Raw genomic sequence first — 18044 nt, 5'->3', positions numbered from 1 at the left:
GTGAAGTGACGAGGACCAGTAAAGGGTAAGGGTGAGAGTGCCCACAGGAGCCCCACATCATGCTCATGATCTCAGCCTTGTTCACCAGAATTAGCCACCACTCATTTGGAATCGCATGTGCAAAATCTCATGAGCGCCACCTGAGCCTCTGACTAGGTGGCAGCCTGCATGTAGGCTTATATGCACTGGTTGATGCATGCGCTCACCGGAGAAGCAACGTATACACTAGCGCATATGCAAGGCTGAGTTTCAATATTCTTGTCCTATCGACCCCGCTTCGTGGCTTCTGCCAACGCACCTGTTATCATGCTGGATACGATACGGTAAGTCCTTTCCAGCCGGTGATCGTCTCGCCGCCGTGAAGCTGCTCGCCTTGAGAGCTGCCGTACCGCTTTAGTTCCGGACTGACAACCAGTGTCAGTGCCTGGGCTTCTTTGCGGGGCAGATTGAGAATATTGCCCTCGGCTATAGGCAGCTGCATGATGAGTCTGTATCTCTGAGAACAGCATTCCAGCCAAGTCCTCCCACTGAGGTTCACAAGAGCATCAAGTAACTTCAGGTCTCTCTCGTTCAGCGATGCAACCCTTTCGATAGCCTGTGAGATGATCGTAACCAATGTTGAGATTGTTTCGCTGTATGCAGTACGTAGCTCTTGGTGTTCCGTCGATCCTTGACCAGGTGCTTCAATGGCCGTAAGAAGTGAACGAGCAGTCTCGTACCGCTGTTTTTCAATTTCTGAGGATATCGTGGGCCACTCTAGTGAGGACACATCTGCAATAATTAGTCTCACATCATCTGAGCGATTATACCAGACTTACCCAAATCGTAGATACTGGTCCAGTCATTGTTCATCCTCACGCCTTCTTTCCCAAATACCTTGAATGGTAGACTGAAAATATGCTCATACAGAAGTACCCACATGGAGTGCTGAAGTATCTGCTGCTTCAGTCTTCTTGTATTTTTCGGATGAAGCCGCATAAGCTGTGCCTCTGAGAGGGGCCAGTTGGCTTCGCATCGAGTATTCCACTCCATGCTTGCAAAGTTTTCGATCTCAGTGGAGATTCGTTTGTATCGCGCAGTAAGCTCACGATCTTTCAAGCCCTTGAAATGGTCTCTCACAACAAGCGCCACTTTCAGCTCTTCGCGCTGAGATCGCAATCGTGCCATTTCCTCATCGTGCTTCTTATCAAGCTCCACCTTCTCACTCTGAGATCTTTCCTGCAGTTGCTGTAATTCTTGTGTATGCGCCTTGGTGAGATTGGTCTTTTGCATATGCAATTCCCTCCGGAGTTTTTTAACATCCTCGTCATGCATGAGTAGATCATGCTCATGCTCTGCTTTGAGCGTGGCCATCTGCACGCTCAGTTGCTCTTCCGCAGATTTCTTTGCGCGTGTAATTCCATCTGTCAGAAGATCGATCTGTTGTTTCAAGTCCGTAATCGTGGCATTCTTCTCGTTTCGTAAACGGAGATAGCGTTGGTCGTGTTCTCGCTGCGTTAGTGTTGTATGTTGATAGAGATCTTGTTTCTCTTTCTGCAGGTTCTGTATCTGTTGGCTATACGACATCATTAGCCCCTCATGATCGTCCAAGAGGGTTTTACGTTCAGATAGCCACTGTGCTTTGTCTTTAGACAGCTGCGTCCTCAACTGTCGTTCCAATTGTGCTGATCGTCCCTTCTGCTGAGTAGACTCTCTGTCATATCTACCTTTTTGCTTTTCCGCATCTTGTAATCTTCCTTTTGTCTCTCTTAACTCCATCTGTGTATCCCTGAGTTCCTTTTCGACATTTTGGTATACTTTCAGTTGATCTTTCGCTTGCTGTAGATTGTCCGAGTTCGAACTGTACCTCTGCAGCAATACGCGATACTCCCGGAGTATCTGGTCCACATAGTCCATGGTGGTCGTATCAGCAGGCATTTCTGTCAGGAAGTCATATGCCTGCATCAAGATCAACGCTCTGATTTGTTGCAACTGCTCTGATGTGTCGGAAATGCTGAATGTAGGTCTTGTTGTCGGCTCGACAGGCTGACGATGTATCAGCAGGGGTGGGTCGTGTGAGGAAATGGCAAAATTCGTTTCCTGGCTATCGCCCCCATCATCCAAAAACCTCGTTGACTGATCGAGATCGGCAACGAGCGAGATGATTGACACTTCGGATGAGGCATCGGGCAAATGTGTTGGTGAAACAGTGGTACTTAGCTCGGGAGCTTCTAAGTCAGCAGTGGGTTCATTGCTATTGCTAGTGGGTAACGCCTCCGCTAATGAAGACTCCGGCTGCGGCGTACTTGGAGTGTCAAGAGCAGTCGTCAATTCGGTGCTCTCATTTTGCTTTTCTAGAGATTCGATTTTCTCAGTCTTTGCCTTCCTTCCAGAGGTCATCTTGTTTTTGAGTTTGTGAAATTTACTCTCTTTCCATGATTCCTTGATAGCTTCGCGCTTTCCACCGTTAGGTTTTTCCAGATGGGAGCTGAACGATCCACGCCGTATCGGCTCATTGACGGATGCAAGGTTGCTGAGAACAGATTTTGGCGACGTTTGGACGTTCTCAGACTTTCGCACGGGCTTCCTCCGTGATACTAACATCTTGCCGCCTTTGGTCGAGGACATGACCGACATCTCTTCATGAGCTCGTTGGGCAACTACATAGTACCCAAATTACTGTTTTGTCATTTTCAACTAATTGTCTCAGTGCTTACCAATCTCAAGGAAGTATCAGCTTCTTCAGAATCCGGTACGATGCCGAGGTGTAACTAATTTGTCGAAATCAACCTGACGACCCATGCATACAACCCGTGATGAACTCGCAGATGCAGTGTTGAAGGTTTCGAAAGCTAGCGCTCACTAGTGGTGGTTGGTATCACCGGTACATGCGATTTGCAAGTAATTATGAGCAGAGTTGTTGACCCTCGGGTTGAGACGTTGCGACCCCCGCATCAAGTGTGGGAAAAGGTGGCTCAACCGTCATTCGCATTCTGCGCATGCCTATAGAGACTCCTAATGCCACGCATATCGCTTCTGCCTAGGAAAGCGTTTTGTCATACCGCATCTAACAGACCAGCCCCAACCTATCTCGAAAGATCAGACCCTAGTCTGAGTCTAAAACCGCACTCTATTCTCGCAGGCGCAGTAAGGTGGCGGTAAGCGTGCGAAGCTGTTGGTCCCACGCCTTGCCTCGCTTATGAGCTTCATGCATACGAACACGAGAACTCTTCAGCTCACTCGTCAATTACTTCCAAATCCGGCGCATACTTGAAATCGCTGTCACACCACATGAGCACGGACGCACACGGCTGTGTGCTATGGGTGTGGCAAAATCTGAACGACGTGCCAACCGTTGACTACCCAGTTATGATGCGTGCTTTCGGCTGGCGTCGTCTTCGCCCTACCGTTTACTCTATGCTCTAGTATGTCTAGAGTTCTACTTCACCATCCAAGACAGGAACCACTATCCAATGGGACAGTGAGGATCAGATCCAGATCTTCGAAGTCTCAACGAAGCCACGACCGCCTGAGAATACCATTGCATAACCTTTCCCAATGAACAAAATTTACCACTTCGAGAATGTATCTGCACTGGAGCAGACCGAGGAGGCGAAACTGGAAGCACCCATCAGTACAGGGTCTGGGAAAGGTCATGGGCCGATTGATGCCACTGTTCCAGCAGGCGAGGAGAAGATTTTACAGGAACCTCAGGAACTACGACTGGTTTTGGGAATAGACTATGGCACGACATTCAGTGGTGAGTGAACATTGTTTCGTCTCGTACGACGTGCTAGTCCTAAAATAAGGGATGCATATAGGCATTGCGTGGGCTACACCTTCAGGTGCAGAATGCTCTCTCGAGGAAATCGATGTAATTGAGCAATGGGGTCCGCAGATGGACAACGAGGAGAAGGTTCCAAGCGTGATCTCTTACTCGCGTTCAAGTCAGGCCGGGGAGCAGCAATGGGGTAAGAGTCTGAGCGCAGATGCAGTGACAATGATTCACACTAAGTTGGAGCTTGGCGTGGAAGATCTATTAGGGGAACTTGACATGACTTTACAGGTTCTGGACGGCATGAAGAATCTGAACTTTGACGAGATGATGTTGAGCAAAGGCCAGAACGACCTACCGCCGTATTCTCACAAGAGCCCGGAGGAGATTGTGACAGACTACCTCGAGAAATTGTTTGCTTACGTGCAAATGGAAGTGCGAGTAGACGAGGATAACGTGTTCGCCAAACACACAACGACGGATATTGTTGTGACAATACCCACAGTATGTCCACAGATCTCTCGGCGTGAAAAACTATTGACGAAGCTTTAGAAGTGGTCTTATATGGCTATGAACTCCACATACAGAGCTCTCACGAAAGCTGGGTTTAATAAGGACAACTTTCCAAAGCTGAGGCCGATCATGTTCGTGACAGAGCCCGAGGCAGCTGCGCTTTACACTGCGCGGTGGTATCGTGACGAAAAAGAAGAAGAATTCCTCCAAGTAAGCGTCAATTTCGATTGGAGGTATCCATGACTAACGGCGTCAAAAGTCTAAGGACTACTTTATTCTCTGCGACGCAGGTGGCGGTACTGTTGTAAGCCTTCTATGACACTTTTGTACCTGGCGCTGTTTCAATGGTCGGTTAATCTTGGATGTAGGATGTTGTTTCATATCGAGTTACGCAACGATCGCCAACTCTCGAATTGGAGCAGATTGGCAAGCCCACAGGTTTGTAAGACTGAGTCTGAGACCATGCAGAGCCTAATTACTATACCAGGCAGTCGCTGCGGATCCATTTTCATCAACCTTGAGTTCAAAAAGTGGCTGAGAATGCTGCTTGGAGAGGAGGAATATCTAAAGCTCGACCCAAATCTGGACATCGACAAAAACGCAAATCACGCCTCCGAAACTCCCGCCATGAGAGAACTCATGCAAGCGTTTGACGATGTCAAGAAGCAGTTTGCATTCTCAACACCTGATGTTCGATTCAGCCTACGAGGGGAGTTGGAGAACCTTGATATTTTTGGTAAAGTAAACAAGGGTCTAATTACCATTCCACAGTATGTTTAGTGCCTCCTGATATCATCACTGCTTATTATGATTTGTAGATCGACAATGCGAGGCTTTTTCGACTCCTGCATCAAACAGATAGTTGAGCTCATCTGGGAACATGTTGATCGCATCGAAGAAAGAGGCAGTCGTCCAAAGGTATCTGCCTAGCGATCCACCAGTGACTGATCTTCAATACTGACTCTTCGTGTAGCACTTGTTTCTTGTGGGTGGTTTTGGGGCGTCTGAGTACCTAAAACATCGCCTCAAGGAGACGATCACCGAGGAAGAGATGCAGATGAGCTACCGACAGCCGAAGGAGTCCTGGACAGCAGTGGTTCGAGGAGCAGTGGTGTGTGGTATCGAGAAAGATGCGATACCGAACTTGAGAAGGACCGATGTTTGCCGACACAACTACGCGGTTTGCTTCGACCAACTCTACTCAAATACGTTCCACGTAGAAAAGGATATGACCCAGATCCATGGAGCCACGTACGCGCAATCTCAACTCACATGGCTACTCAATAAGGGTGACCTAGTCCTGTCAGATCAGCCGCGTAAAGAGGAGGTGTCATTTCAGCTTACACTAAGGGATCTTAGTGCTGGCAAGACGCAATTGGAGATCTTCAGAAACTCCGATGATGAAGATCAGCGGCCTCGACGTTACCAGAATGCCAAGGAAGGTCGGTCGATCCGCTTAGACCTCCATGTCATTAGTCACTAACTTCTTCTCAGATTTGGACATCGCATGTGTGTTGGATATCCGCTATGATAAAGTCAGCTTCACAGTGGAAGAATGGCAGCAACAGCCCGTACGTTATAATGCTACGCTGAAGTTGGTCTTGGAGTTAATCGGCGGCTCTTTGGAGGCTTCTATTTGGTGGAAGCACCACAAACTATCGCGTGGCGCGGTAGTCTATCCATAACTGTATGCATGATAAATCATGATCATGCTGTTTGAATGAATTTATGTAACTGTTTTGCGCTTTGTTCTTCGGCTACCTAGGTACCCACAGCCTGACTTATCGCAGCGGAAGATCAGCCAAGTATTATCCACTAGGTGAATGCGCCATACAATGGTATCCTGTACCGGTAATCAGAAGCGAGAAAGAGACCGCAGCATGCTGCGGACGAGGCTGAGTCAAAATAGGCAACAAGGCAATATTGTGGCGGCTCCCGAATGCTTCCCGATGCACACCATGAGTTGGCGCTGAAAAAGAACCAGCCGCAGCTCTAATGGGATTATCAGGAAATAACCTCGGGTTTTACTCTTCATATATATTGATGTGCAGCCTTCTATACACCGCGATTGAAACTGTCCCTCTCGACACTAAGCCTTTCAAGGTTGCCACAATGGTTGACATCGATGTGTCTACTACGTTCATACTGCAGACTGAGTCGCTCGGCTGGTCTAGTGCACTTGCTTCTACCCCGGAAAATGCTTCGGTGATATTGGAGCCTGTCACCGGGCATGACAGTCAGCAGTGGTTTGCAACAAAGACCAGCTCTCAAGGATACTATTGGCTGCATACAGTGGGAAAGGGGGACGACTTCGCGCTAGGCGTCACCAATTATCAGATCATCGACCTACAATTTTTCGGAACCCAAGAAACAACTGGGCAGTTTTGGCGGCTGGATTCACAAGAAGACGGCAGCCTCAGAATAAGCAACATGTTCACCCCGTCCGGCGTATACATCAGCATCGATAACGAGACCCAGCGGCCTATATTATCAACGGAGAATTCCGAGGAATCGCGCTGGACTTCGAGTACATATGGCTTGCAGTCAACATCCGTAACAGCAGCCTCCCTTGCTTCGACGCAAAGCGCTCCTCCAACATCGCCTGCATCTTCCGAGACCCCGAGTTTGACTGGCGAGCCCTCAAGTACTGCCGTACCTACAGATGATAACAGCGGCGACCCTTCTGGCACTCGTAGGCTCTCGACCGGTGGCATAGCGGGCGTTTGTGTGGCGGCTGCTATTGTAGCAGTGGCTCTCGGTTATCTTATATATCGGAAAGTGCACACGCGCAAAGGTGGTAGACTACCTCCACAGGCTGATGAAGCAAACTTCAGCCAGTCTGAAACAGAACAGACTGCCCCAGCGGCGTCGCAGTCCTTGGGGTTAAAAAATGCTCTTCATGGATAACAAGAAGGTTGATGCGTACGATATCGGTGCTATTATTTGAAGTTCGTTACGACCCCTTAAACCTATACTATATGTCACCTTGCCGTTCTACATTGTTGTGTCTAGACTAAGACCAGTTAGAAATTATACCAATACAACATACGCCTATCAGGCGCAGGTATGCACTGTTTGCCGTGTTTTGCAGGGTGTTTTCTATAAGTCGAGCTTTGGCGTTTCCTGGCTCCCTAGTGCATGGAACGTGTGTTCCAGGGCCGCTTTCCCCACCACCGGAAGGACGGAGGCGTCCTCCAAGGCTTACTCGCAGGCCAGCACATGATGGTCGACCAATCAGATGTGACCACGACAACCTTGGAAGTCATGCTTTCTTTTGTCCAAGAGTACCTAAGGCTTTGAGGATGTCGCGAGGTTAGGAGCCAACGGCGACGATGCTCCCAATCTGTATGGCGAGCCTTTCCGAGATCTGCTTCATTCTAGGATTACCATGTTATGAGAGCTTGCAAAAGTGCCTAAGTAGGGAACGCGTTTACGAGGCATCACGGTGCGGAGTCGCCACTCGCACCAGGCAACGGGGCTTCCGGAAAGCTATCATGACGTTGCGAATATAGGAGACAGACCGATTACGAAGGCTCGCGTGGGGTAAGCCGAATTAGGAGTGCGGTAAGCCACCATAAGGTTACGTGACGCACAAGGCTCCAGCTTACCTGAGTATATTTCTTTACTCCGCAGACCCACTGTATCGCACTCAGTCTTGTGAAGTCTCGCCTCCAATAAATCAGAACTTGTTGCAGACGTTTGGAAATCTGCTCAAACGGTATACGTGACCAGGGTACGAACGATCCTGGAGGCGTACGACAGGCTCCTAGAAGCGAATTATCAAGCTAAGCAGAGTAAACATCGAGTCAAACTTTCGTGGATCCTCAAGCACTTGCGCCAAGCTTGAAGTAAAGGAGGCTTTACCGACGCACTTTCACCTGGCACGACGACAGGTGTATCACCAGCCAAGCACTCAGTCATGAATGTAATTCGGCAGGCTCGATGGGAAGACAGAAACGAACTACGAGTGTCACCTACACATCAGTCGGGTGAGCCAAGACAGTTGGGCCGTAGCATTAGCCTTGCCACCCCTGCCTCGGCCAAAGTCGAAACAGTTGCTACTTCACGAAAGAATCGCGTATCATCCGGCGGAACATCTGGCGGAACATCCAAGGAAGTTGATCCAAAAAAACCAACAAAAGCAGTCTTGCAGCGCGACAAAGGTCCGTTGGAGCCGCACGACGAGAATGTGAGTTCATCTAATGGTACATCATGAGAATTGAGACTGACAAAGTACTGACAGTTCTCATCCAACCCGCAGGATGTACCTCGATTTGAGGAACTCTTGCTTAGAGCTGGAGAGGAATTCCCAATGCTACAGTCACTGTTGGATGGACCAACAGAAGAAGAGGCTGCCAGGGCTTTGCATCGATATCGTGAGCTTTGTCATTCACTTGATGCGGCTCACCGGTCATTGGACAATTATCGAGCAGACGCGGGGCTCTTAGATAGTTTGAAGATCGAGGTTCATACGTTGAAAAGTACACTGCGAGCTAGTCGGACCGAGGTGGAGAGCCTGAGGACGGAGGTTAACAGCAAGCACCAAAAGATGCTGAAAGCTCAAGACATGCTGGGCGAGCAAGTTGTAATCCACGAACAAGAAAAGCGCTATCTCGAGGCCCGAATACACGATGGTTCACAGCAACAGGACAAAGAGAACAAGTCAACCAAGGCATCTTCCGAAGGACAATTAGGTGCGGCTCGTCAGGAGGATGAGCAAAAACGGTATGAGCAAGGGATTAGCAGTCTTAAAGAGCAGATGATCGAAGAACACTGGAAGTGGGATGCGCACTTGCGAGAAGTGAAAGACACCTACGAAACTCGCATAAAAGATCTAGAGGTCAGCTTTGCCGAGCGGATGAAGAACGAATACGAGAAACATTGCGAACAAACGCGGCAAGAGATGGGGAGCCATCAAATGACAGTGAATGAGTACGAGTCAAATGTCGGTCTATTGAAGCTCAATGCGGAACGAGAAGGACGGCTGTTGCGCGAAGATTTACAAACTCAGCAAGAAAAACTTCGAGAAGAACAAAAGCGACACGAGAAGGATCTCAAACGACAGGAAGCCGGACTGACCAAGAAGCACACGCAAGAAATCTTGCAGCTTCAGACCACCCTGGCGGAGCAGAGACAAGAACTTTCTCATCTCAGACATGTCAAGGCCAAAGCTGACGAAGAAAGACTGCGCATGCGCGATGAAGCACGGGCGAGAACCACTCAGTTCAGCGAGCAACAACAACGACTTCGAGAATTGCTCAAGAAACAAAACGCTGAGCTGGCAGAGAAACATGCCCTCGAAATTATGCAGCTTCGATTAGCAAACGAGGAGTTAAAGCAGGCTATCATCGACAAGGCCTACCCACAGCGCACGAAAGCTCGAAGTGTTAAGGTGATGCGATACCGTGACATCTCTACTCAATTCTTTTCAGTAGTGAGTCAGGTACAAGACTTCACGAATCTAGAATGGGACATACGCCGTGAAGTGGAATGGCCATTCTCCAACGACCAACTGTTACGCATCCACAAAGTCAATACAAGGGTGTTAAAGAAGGCTATCCTGCAGAACACTATGTGGAATCTACTATACACGCACGTGTTTTGTACTCCGTTCGCTATCTTGGGGTTGGAAGGAAAGAGTTGTGATGATGTATGGTTACCAATTTATACCAAAGGTGGGCCCTCGTTCGTCTGAATTAAAATATTTGACTAATGCATAAACCTAGATGTTGCACAGTGGCCTAGTATACCTGCGGCAATTGAAGCCCGTCGCTGCGAGGCGGCCAGGGCGGTTCTCGATCTAATGAACCCATCAAGTGAAACCGCGCCTGATGAGAAAAAGCTGAAAGCCAGCTATGAAGCTACCGTCACCTCGCTTTTGGGTGCAATACACCAGGTACTATCTAAGATAGCTGTTCTCGAACCGAAGGACGCCGAGGCGTTAGAGACTCTTATACGCCTCTGCGTGAAGACATGGATGGAACTGTGCTCGCAACCATACAGAGTGATGATGATCCTACCACCAGGAAGCGGCGACCTGCTGTCGTTACCAAACCCCGATGAAAGGCCACTCAAACTGATCGTTAGCCCGGAACTGAAGAGGTATGGAAATACGCAGGGCGAAGACTTGATGAAGGGTGAGGTTTTCACAAGGTGTCAGGCTGTTGTGCAGCAGTACCCGGTCGAGCCAACAGGTTCTTGATATAAAATTCGCGGACTGGGTCAACAAGCACGTCATGGTCATGCCTTTGCGGTGCACAAGAGTTTTCCAGCTTGAGCACAATAAACCTTTGATAGCATCTATGCATTTGGTATCTATATCGGTAGATCGCCAGCACCACATCTAGCCATGGCGTGATAGTGTTCATGTCTACCCTCGTCGCAAGTTCCCACCATGGTATAAAAAGAAGGATCATACAAGCTACGAAGCAAAAGAAGAAAAAGCGCGGGCCCAAATCGTCCGCCGATAAAGCCGACCTCGCGTCCATGTCAGATAGAATACATAATCCGGTGGGAAATCCCACCGAGAACCGCAAGACAGCAGAACCTGTTGAAAGCGCAAATTATACCGTAGTCCCGCTAACCCAATGCTAGAAAAACGTGAAGAACGTGCAAAGAAAACATTGTACACAAATCGTGAATGGAATGAACGCAATTACAGCTGGTATGCTGGTCTCATCCCAAGGTTTTCTAATCAATGGTGATGACGTCGTTTTTGGACTGCCCCGGACGACCTCCTGGACCGCCTCTACCTTGCTGTTGTTGCTGGCGGCCGTTTGGCATCTGCTGCTGTGAGGGTCTGCCGTTCGGAGGTTGGCTTCTCGGATGTTGCTGCATGTTCGGGTGCTGCTTCCCAGCCTGGGCCTGAGCCTGTCTTTGCTGCTGCTGGCGCGCTTGCTGCTGCTGTTGTTGCATCCTAGCCTGCTGCTGCTGGCTTCCCTGCTGGTTCCCGTTCGCCTGTGCAGGCGCCTGGCTTGGACCAGATCCCTGATTCTGCGCTTGTTGCGGGGGCTTTTCAAGTGGTGGAGGTGCGACATAACCTCCTGCCATTTTACAACTCAAGACACACTCATCCAGCTTGAGTAGTGCTTCAGGGATCGCGTCCAAGTGCGCCACCATGCCGGTTCGGGTACCAAACCATCCTGGGCCCTTCCCACTGAAGAGTTCCTTCAGCTTGGCCTGTAAGTTGTCGAGACGCCTATGACCAGGTGCACGCTCGGGAGTTGGTAGATTTGTGGCTTGATTTGGAGGATCCTTCGGACGCAAGTTGTCTTCGATGAACCAGTACACCTGGTCATCTTTGGGCTGAAGGCGCACGTCAAAAGTGCAGACCGGATTGTCATATGTGAGTCGGTATTTGAGGACGGAGTGAACATGAATTGCGGGGTTACTGTAGTTGCCTGGCGATCGTTCCTCGACTTCGCGCAAGGCCTTGAAGAGGGGTCGGGTCGCGACGAGAGTCGTACAGAAGCGATCCAGGCCATCGACATCACTGACCTCCGTGGTTGGGAAGGAAGGCAACCGATCGTTGGCGATCTCAGTAAGCAGATGGAGAATCCGATGGTGCGGATTGTCATGTGACAGCTCAATGGTAAGCTCCTTTTCAGTGCCAAAGTTGACAGTCGCAGAGTATGGCGATGGACCATACTGGAACTGTACGCGCTGTAAGGAGGAAGACGAAAGCCGCATTTGACGCTTCTGAAGGGTACTGGCAAAGGTACGAAGACGGTTAACATCTCGCAGTCGTGCTCGCAGCTCTCCTAGGATATCTTGCCCAAAGGGCGTGGCAAGGAGAATCCTGAAGTTGCCGTCTTCTGAGAACTTGAAGGCGGTCTGTGGTGAAGCTGCCATAAGCTTATGCATATCTGCAGCAACAGACTTGACCATTTTACCGACAGCCATATGCCAGACGTCCTGAACCCCAACTTTCAAGCCTTCACATGTAATCTTGATGTCTGATTCAAGCCATGAGTCTTCGTCTGCTTGGGGCACAAGAAGATCCGGAGTTTGCACATGCAGCACCCATCGACGGGGAACACAGCCAGCTTCCACGAATGAGCCTGCTTGCCCTAACTCAGGTCGCAAACTGAAATTCTTCTTCTCCTTTTCTAGTTGGCGAGCTGTGACGCGGAACGACAGAAGCTGCACAGCGACCCTCTCCAGACTTGCCAAGGTGTTGCGGTTGATGGGCAAGGAGCTTCCATCAGGTCTGTCCAACTTGATCTGCTCGGCGTATTCGAGGCTGTTTCCACCAGATCCGATTTCGAAGATCCACCACGATTCGCCTGAAGAGTCGATTACCGCTGCCAATGCCCAGTTTGGTGTCCAGCCGCGAGGGCAATATAGCGTGGAAGAGATGACATCCAATTTGACAGCAGCCGACACTACCTGCTGCTTCAAAGCCTGTCTTGCGACCGATTGCCACCCGAGTTGTTGTGCGTTCTTCTGGATCAGACTGAGCAATGTGCCGGCTAGCACTTGCGTCATTACATGAGCAATCTGTGATGGCTCTCTGCCTTGGTTGAAAGCATTCTCGGCTCGCGCTGATAGTGCGCTAGCTGGTCGCAGAATGTAGTTACCAGTGACCGACTCTAGTGATAGGGCAATTGATGTAGATTTCGTACCCAGCGATGCGTTGAGTGTAGAGTCGGCAGGTTCGGTCTCGGAAAGATGTGCGTTCGCCGTCACTCCAGACTTGAAACTCTCCTTTGTGGATCGCAAGATATCACTCGTGTGGCGTGCGATGACTTGCTTGATAACGCGTTCCATGGAGAGATCCTTCCAGTCAAAATGGAACTTGACATCTTTCACTTCTTTGCCTTGGCGGAACCAGCGCGTAGTCAGCGACGGTATGGGAGGCCCTCTCCACGAAACCTTGCCGTTCTTTGGTTTGTTGTTCGATACGCCAATCTCAATCCAATTCTTTTTTCCAGGCTTATCAGTCCAATAAGACACGACGAGCAAGCGATGCACAGGCTCAACCTTGAGAGATCCTGCCCAGCCGCTGCGAACGAGATTAACGGCCTGCGATCGAAGCACTGAGATCTTGTGCGTTAGGACGAAGTTGTTCAGGAAGTCGAAAAGGCCGGTCAGACCCTTCTCCTTTAGAACTACGTCGGCCTGCAGCTTGAGTTGCATGAAGAAACGGCTACCGACGGTAATGGTAGGTGCAGGAGTGAACAACAACCGGAGATCGATGAGAAACCACTGTTCTGAAGCATCCTCTACAAAAGACATGACGTCGAATTCCAGTTCATTAGCAACAACAAAAGTTGCGCGTCCAGAGTGCACACGCCAGTCTTGGAGGTGTCGTGGGAGGCTTTCGTGTACGTTGAGGCGTATGGAGAGAGAGGTGTTCATGTACCGAAGGAGTTTGAGGGCCTGCTCGGCAGAGATAGGCTCAGGCGGTATGTAGCCCAAACTCGGCATCCATGACGCTTTCCCTGTCGATAGCACTTCCAGGGCGGTCGCAACGTCCGGGTTGTTTTCTCTGGCATTGTTGGACAGAATCTTAATCTTTTCCAGTTTGTAGTCAGCAGCGTCCATATGGGCTGCCTGTGTACTCGCGTGGGCCAGCAAATCAATGAGCTTTGAAATGTCAACGGAAGCTTTCTTTCCCCACTCGGTGAGGACTAGCAGCTTGATGAATTTAGCCCGTTGCTCCTGCGCGAATTGAAGCACAACCAGCTTTTTACGCTTGTTCGCCTCTGCATTCACTTGTGCATTCGCCGCGCCAAGGCCGTTGGGAAGAGCGCCGTTGGACACTGGCGCTATCTGAATGGCTGCCATGTTCTTCAGGACTTCCTCCAACTCATTGTAAGATTCCTGGGATATCCGTAACAAGAGTGTAGACAGGGACATGTACTGCTCGGGGCCAATATGAGCAATCTCCGGGGGCAGATCCGAGTATTGTTCCAGCGTGGGACCGGCCGTTGCTGTGACCGCCATGGATGCGCCGTTGGTGCTGATTTCGCGCGAAGGACCCCCATTGACAGCAGGTCCCCCTGCCGGTGTGTCACTTCGCGCGCCGTTGAGTCCGCCATTGGTCAGATCCCCGTTGTGGCTGCGCTTCCTGTTTTCTGCATCTCGTGAAGCCGTCGCTGAGTCGGACCCGGTGTGGTTCATGGTGAGAATGCCTGGCATACTACGTCGTCCTCCGTCCCGCGGCCTGGGGCGCCGTCTGCGCACCCGTTTTGCGCGCGTCTATAGCTTTCTTGAAGTGTGTGGTCGCGCTTTTTCCTTGGTGTTTTCGCGACAATGTCAACCGCGCGGTGTTTGGATCGGAATCGAGGCTGCGTGCAGAGGGCTGGCGGTGGAGTCGGCGGTGAAATGCGCAGGTTAGGAGTGAGGCGCGCTCATTAAAGCAGATGCTTTGGCGTAAGAATGGAAGCGCCGAGATAGCACGAGGCGCAGTGAGTGTTGAAAGGGCGCTGGTCGAATGCAGCAGGTGAAAGAAAGCGAGGTCGGGGCGCTGCCGACTAGCGCATCGTCGACTGTGAATGATGCAAAACGTCGTGATGGCAGTCGCGGCCGTAGAGCGGTGGGAATTAGTCCGGAGTGGCCGTGGATGGGGTGCGCGCGACGTGGGCGGGTGGAGTGGTTGCAGCGATGAGGTCGTTGAAACATCAGCAGCCTCTCGTACCGACGACGGGAGGGAGGGCGTGGATTGGGTTTAGCGCCTTGGCGTTTACTCCACCCATGCACGCTGATGATGGAGCCCTGCATCTCCAGCCAGACATTCTGAAGTCGCATCAGCAACCGAGTCAAGCCTGAGGGCCCAGCTTGTCTATAATATGCGTCAACGACACTGCATGTCTCGTCGAGCGGATGCGATGTAGCTAGCCACTTTAATCGCTAGTACGTTCAGTCATTCACCGCATTGCTGTCCGCGGCTCGGCGAGCTTGCGGCTGCGGCGGCCAGTAGTCTATCTAGATGCGAGCTTGAGCGCAAGCGCCTTGTCCAATGTCTTTCTCGGATAAGCCTCTACTGCAAGTAGACGCTTTATCAGATGTTCACAGGTCATGCCCATGGGATCATCCGCTGCCACCCCAACAACTCCACATCTCTCCCCAGCTTGGGCCTGACCTCAGCGTGCCCACTAGAAGTTGCCCTCCGACCTGAATAGCAGCCCGGTCAGCTGTCGCATTTATCCCTCGATCCTTCATCATGTCTCAGTTGCGGTGACGCATTTCCGTTGATTAGCGCAGGACCCTGTTTTGCGGACAACTGCTTCCAATCGCTCGATGTCACCTCGCGCGCCCGAGCTCCCGCCCTATGAGCGCCCGACCATTGCGCGCAATGCATCCTCACAGTCCAAAGTCTCGGTGCCGTCCATATCGCAGTCCAACGAGGCAGACGATGAGCAGAGCCTCTCTTCCGACCAGAGCCTCGACATGGAGTCCCACGACTCGCAGCCCCACTACGAGGGCGAAGACACCCGGTTGACCAGCGACAAGGAGCTCCGCGGCTTTTACATGTATGGATGGGCTGCCGAGGTACTTCATCCCTTCCTTCCTACTACCATCCCGTTTTGCTTCAGGCCTTTGCGAGCTTGCTGCAATATCGCAAAGCTGTGCGCGTGTCTCTCTCGTGATGCTACTTCGGACGCGCCTCGTCAAGCTTATAACCCACGCGAGCACCGACACTAACCACCCCAGGTCTTTGTTGTGTGCGGTATTGGGTCTTTCATACCTGTAACGCTCGAGCAACTCGCGCGCGAGAATGGCGTCTTATTATCCGATCCTTCCACACCGTGCAAAGCCACGAAGCCTACCGTCCATCCAGGCCCATCGTTCTCCACCAACGCCGTAGAAGCTCTGTTCAAACCGAATCCTGAAAAGGGACAATGCGTCGTTCATATCCTCGGTATCGAGATCAATACTGCGAGCTTCGCCATGTACACTTTCAGCATATCCGTCCTCATACAAGCTCTGCTGATCATTAGCATGAGCGGCGCAGCGGATCATGGGAGGTTCAGGAAGACCTTCCTCTTGTGGTTCGCATTTATTGGAAGCATCGCGACCATGCTTTTCCTACCAGTAGTACCCAAGGTGTATCTGCTAGGCGCAGTGCTGGCAATCATTTCAAACACATGCTTTGGTGCCAGTTTCGTACTATTGAACAGCTTCCTACCGCTAATGGTGCGCTTCCACCCAACAGTCAAGTACGCCGACTCCATCGCCGACGAATCGTACGCAGACGAGGAAGACGAGGCGGAGACAGAAGAAGACGACGAGAGAGGGGGTGAAACTCCGACGCAGGAGAATATTGTACGAGGAGCGCAATACGCAAACCAGCTTGGACAAAGAGAAGGCCTTCTTGACGAAGTCGCTGATGCGACAACCGCACTGTTGCCAAGTAATCTGTCAGCCGCCGACCTGACAATCCCAAGGGCGAGAAGCAGGTGCGCTCCTTCAGTGGAACTCGCTCTTGCAACCAAGATCTCATCCTACGGTATCGCGATCGGTTACATTGCTGCTTTGCTTGTGCAAACTATCGGTATCCTCATCGTCATCGCGTTCCAATCCTCCAACTTTGGCCTCCGCCTGGTCCTCTTCGTCATCGGCGCGTGGTGGTTTGTCTTCACACTACCGACAGCGCGCTGGCTGCGTCCCCGTCCAGGACCGCCTCTGTATATCGGTGCGCAAACCTCCAACTTTGGCACTGCCCTCGCGTACTTTGCATACTCGTGGAAATCCCTTGGTCGTACAGCGACCCACGCGCGACATCTCAAGGATGTACTACTCTTCCTCGCAGCATGGTTCCTACTTTCGGACAGCATTGCCACTGTATCCGGTACAGCAGTGCTCTTCGCAAAGACAACGCTAGGCATGTCGTACGCCATGCTCGCCCTGATAAACGTCATTGCAACAGTCTTCGGCGTTCTGGGCGCCTTCCTGTGGTCACGGCTATCTGCTTTCTTCCGCTTGTCACCAACCCAAACAATCCTACTCTGCATCATGCTCTTTGAAGTAATTCCAATATACGGCCTTTTGGGGTATATACCAGCAGTCCAGCGCTTAGGATACCTGGGTTTACAGCAGCAATGGGAGATGTACCCTCTAGGTGCAGTCTACGGCTTCGTCCTTGGCGGTCTCAGCAGTTACTGCCGTGCGCTATTCGGCGAACTCATCCCTCCTGGCTACGAAGCCGCCTTCTACGCTTTATACGCCATTACGGATAAAGGCAGCAGTGTCTTTGGCCCTGCTATCGTAGGCGCCATCACCGATGCTTATGGCGAAATCAGACCGGTAAGTCGGCTCAACACTTCGGAACTTCATCCCTCATACTAATTTCAACTACAGGCTTTCTGGTTCCTAGCTATCTTAGTCGGTCTCCCCTTCCCCATCATGATGCTCGTCAACGTAGACCGCGGCCGCACCGAAGGCGCTGCCCTCGCCAAAACCCTCGAAGAATTGGCGCGTGCCCAGGATCCCAGCCACATCGACGCCGACGATAATTTGTCGCAAGAGATCAGAGATGATCTCCGTAGCTCGTTTTCCTATCAGCGCTCTTGAGTCGTCGTATTACCTGCACCTTGATGCTGTTTGCGTTCTGTCACGTTGCATTGGGATGTTGTTTGCGCAGTCTTGGTAGCTTTGTAGGCTCGCCAGCTGGCCTGGCAGGCTATGTTTCGTGCTTCATGTATTGGTGTCTGCACTGCATTGTAAAGGCGCTTGTTTGCCATTGGGATCTAACCTCTCATCTCTTGTTCGCTTTTTGGTTCGCATCATTGCGGGTTTGCCAGAGTGGCGTTGGAGGCGTTTTAACTACGTT

General features: G+C 51.0%; 5 protein-coding genes across 5 annotated transcripts; 3 read left to right on the top strand and 2 right to left on the bottom strand.

The window, feature by feature from the left end:
- Positions 1-304: 304 nt before the first annotated feature.
- Positions 305-2616, bottom strand: J4E88_001440 (uncharacterized protein; the record flags this gene model as incomplete). Its single annotated transcript, XM_049395109.1, has 2 exons — positions 305-771; positions 819-2616. 2 exons carry the CDS (start codon positions 2614-2616, stop codon positions 305-307), a joined length of 2265 nt encoding a protein of 754 aa, XP_049258973.1.
- A 921-nt stretch (positions 2617-3537) lies between these two features.
- Positions 3538-5750, top strand: J4E88_001439 (uncharacterized protein; the record flags this gene model as incomplete). The annotated part of the gene is made up of 6 exons (XM_049395108.1): positions 3538-3739; positions 3789-4258; positions 4307-4477; positions 4736-5037; positions 5086-5185; positions 5241-5750. 6 exons carry the CDS (start codon positions 3538-3540, stop codon positions 5748-5750), a joined length of 1755 nt encoding a protein of 584 aa, XP_049258972.1.
- A 2436-nt stretch (positions 5751-8186) lies between these two features.
- On the top strand, positions 8187-10469 carry J4E88_001438 (uncharacterized protein; the record flags this gene model as incomplete). The annotated part of the gene is given in 4 exon segments (XM_049395107.1): positions 8187-8192; positions 8205-8456; positions 8511-9863; positions 10005-10469. 4 exon segments carry the CDS (start codon positions 8187-8189, stop codon positions 10467-10469), a joined length of 2076 nt encoding a protein of 691 aa, XP_049258971.1.
- Positions 10470-10957: 488 nt separating this feature from the next.
- Positions 10958-14392, bottom strand: J4E88_001437 (uncharacterized protein; the record flags this gene model as incomplete). Its single annotated transcript, XM_049395106.1, has 1 exon — positions 10958-14392. The coding sequence occupies one exon, from the start codon at positions 14390-14392 to the stop codon at positions 10958-10960; it is 3435 nt and encodes a 1144-aa protein (XP_049258970.1).
- A 1119-nt stretch (positions 14393-15511) lies between these two features.
- J4E88_001436 (uncharacterized protein) lies at positions 15512-17785 on the top strand (the record flags this gene model as incomplete). Its single annotated transcript, XM_049395105.1, has 3 exons — positions 15512-15763; positions 15926-17518; positions 17573-17785. The coding sequence occupies 3 exons, from the start codon at positions 15512-15514 to the stop codon at positions 17783-17785; spliced, it is 2058 nt and encodes a 685-aa protein (XP_049258969.1).
- Positions 17786-18044: the final 259 nt, after the last annotated feature.

Source organism: Alternaria novae-zelandiae, assembly GCF_023758075.1.
Source record: "Alternaria novae-zelandiae strain BMP 2774 chromosome Unknown scaffold_2, whole genome shotgun sequence".
Lineage (NCBI taxonomy): Eukaryota > Fungi > Ascomycota > Dothideomycetes > Pleosporales > Pleosporaceae > Alternaria > Alternaria novae-zelandiae.
Note: the sequence above shows the minus strand (reverse complement) of the source record. Positions and strands in the feature narration are given on the sequence as shown.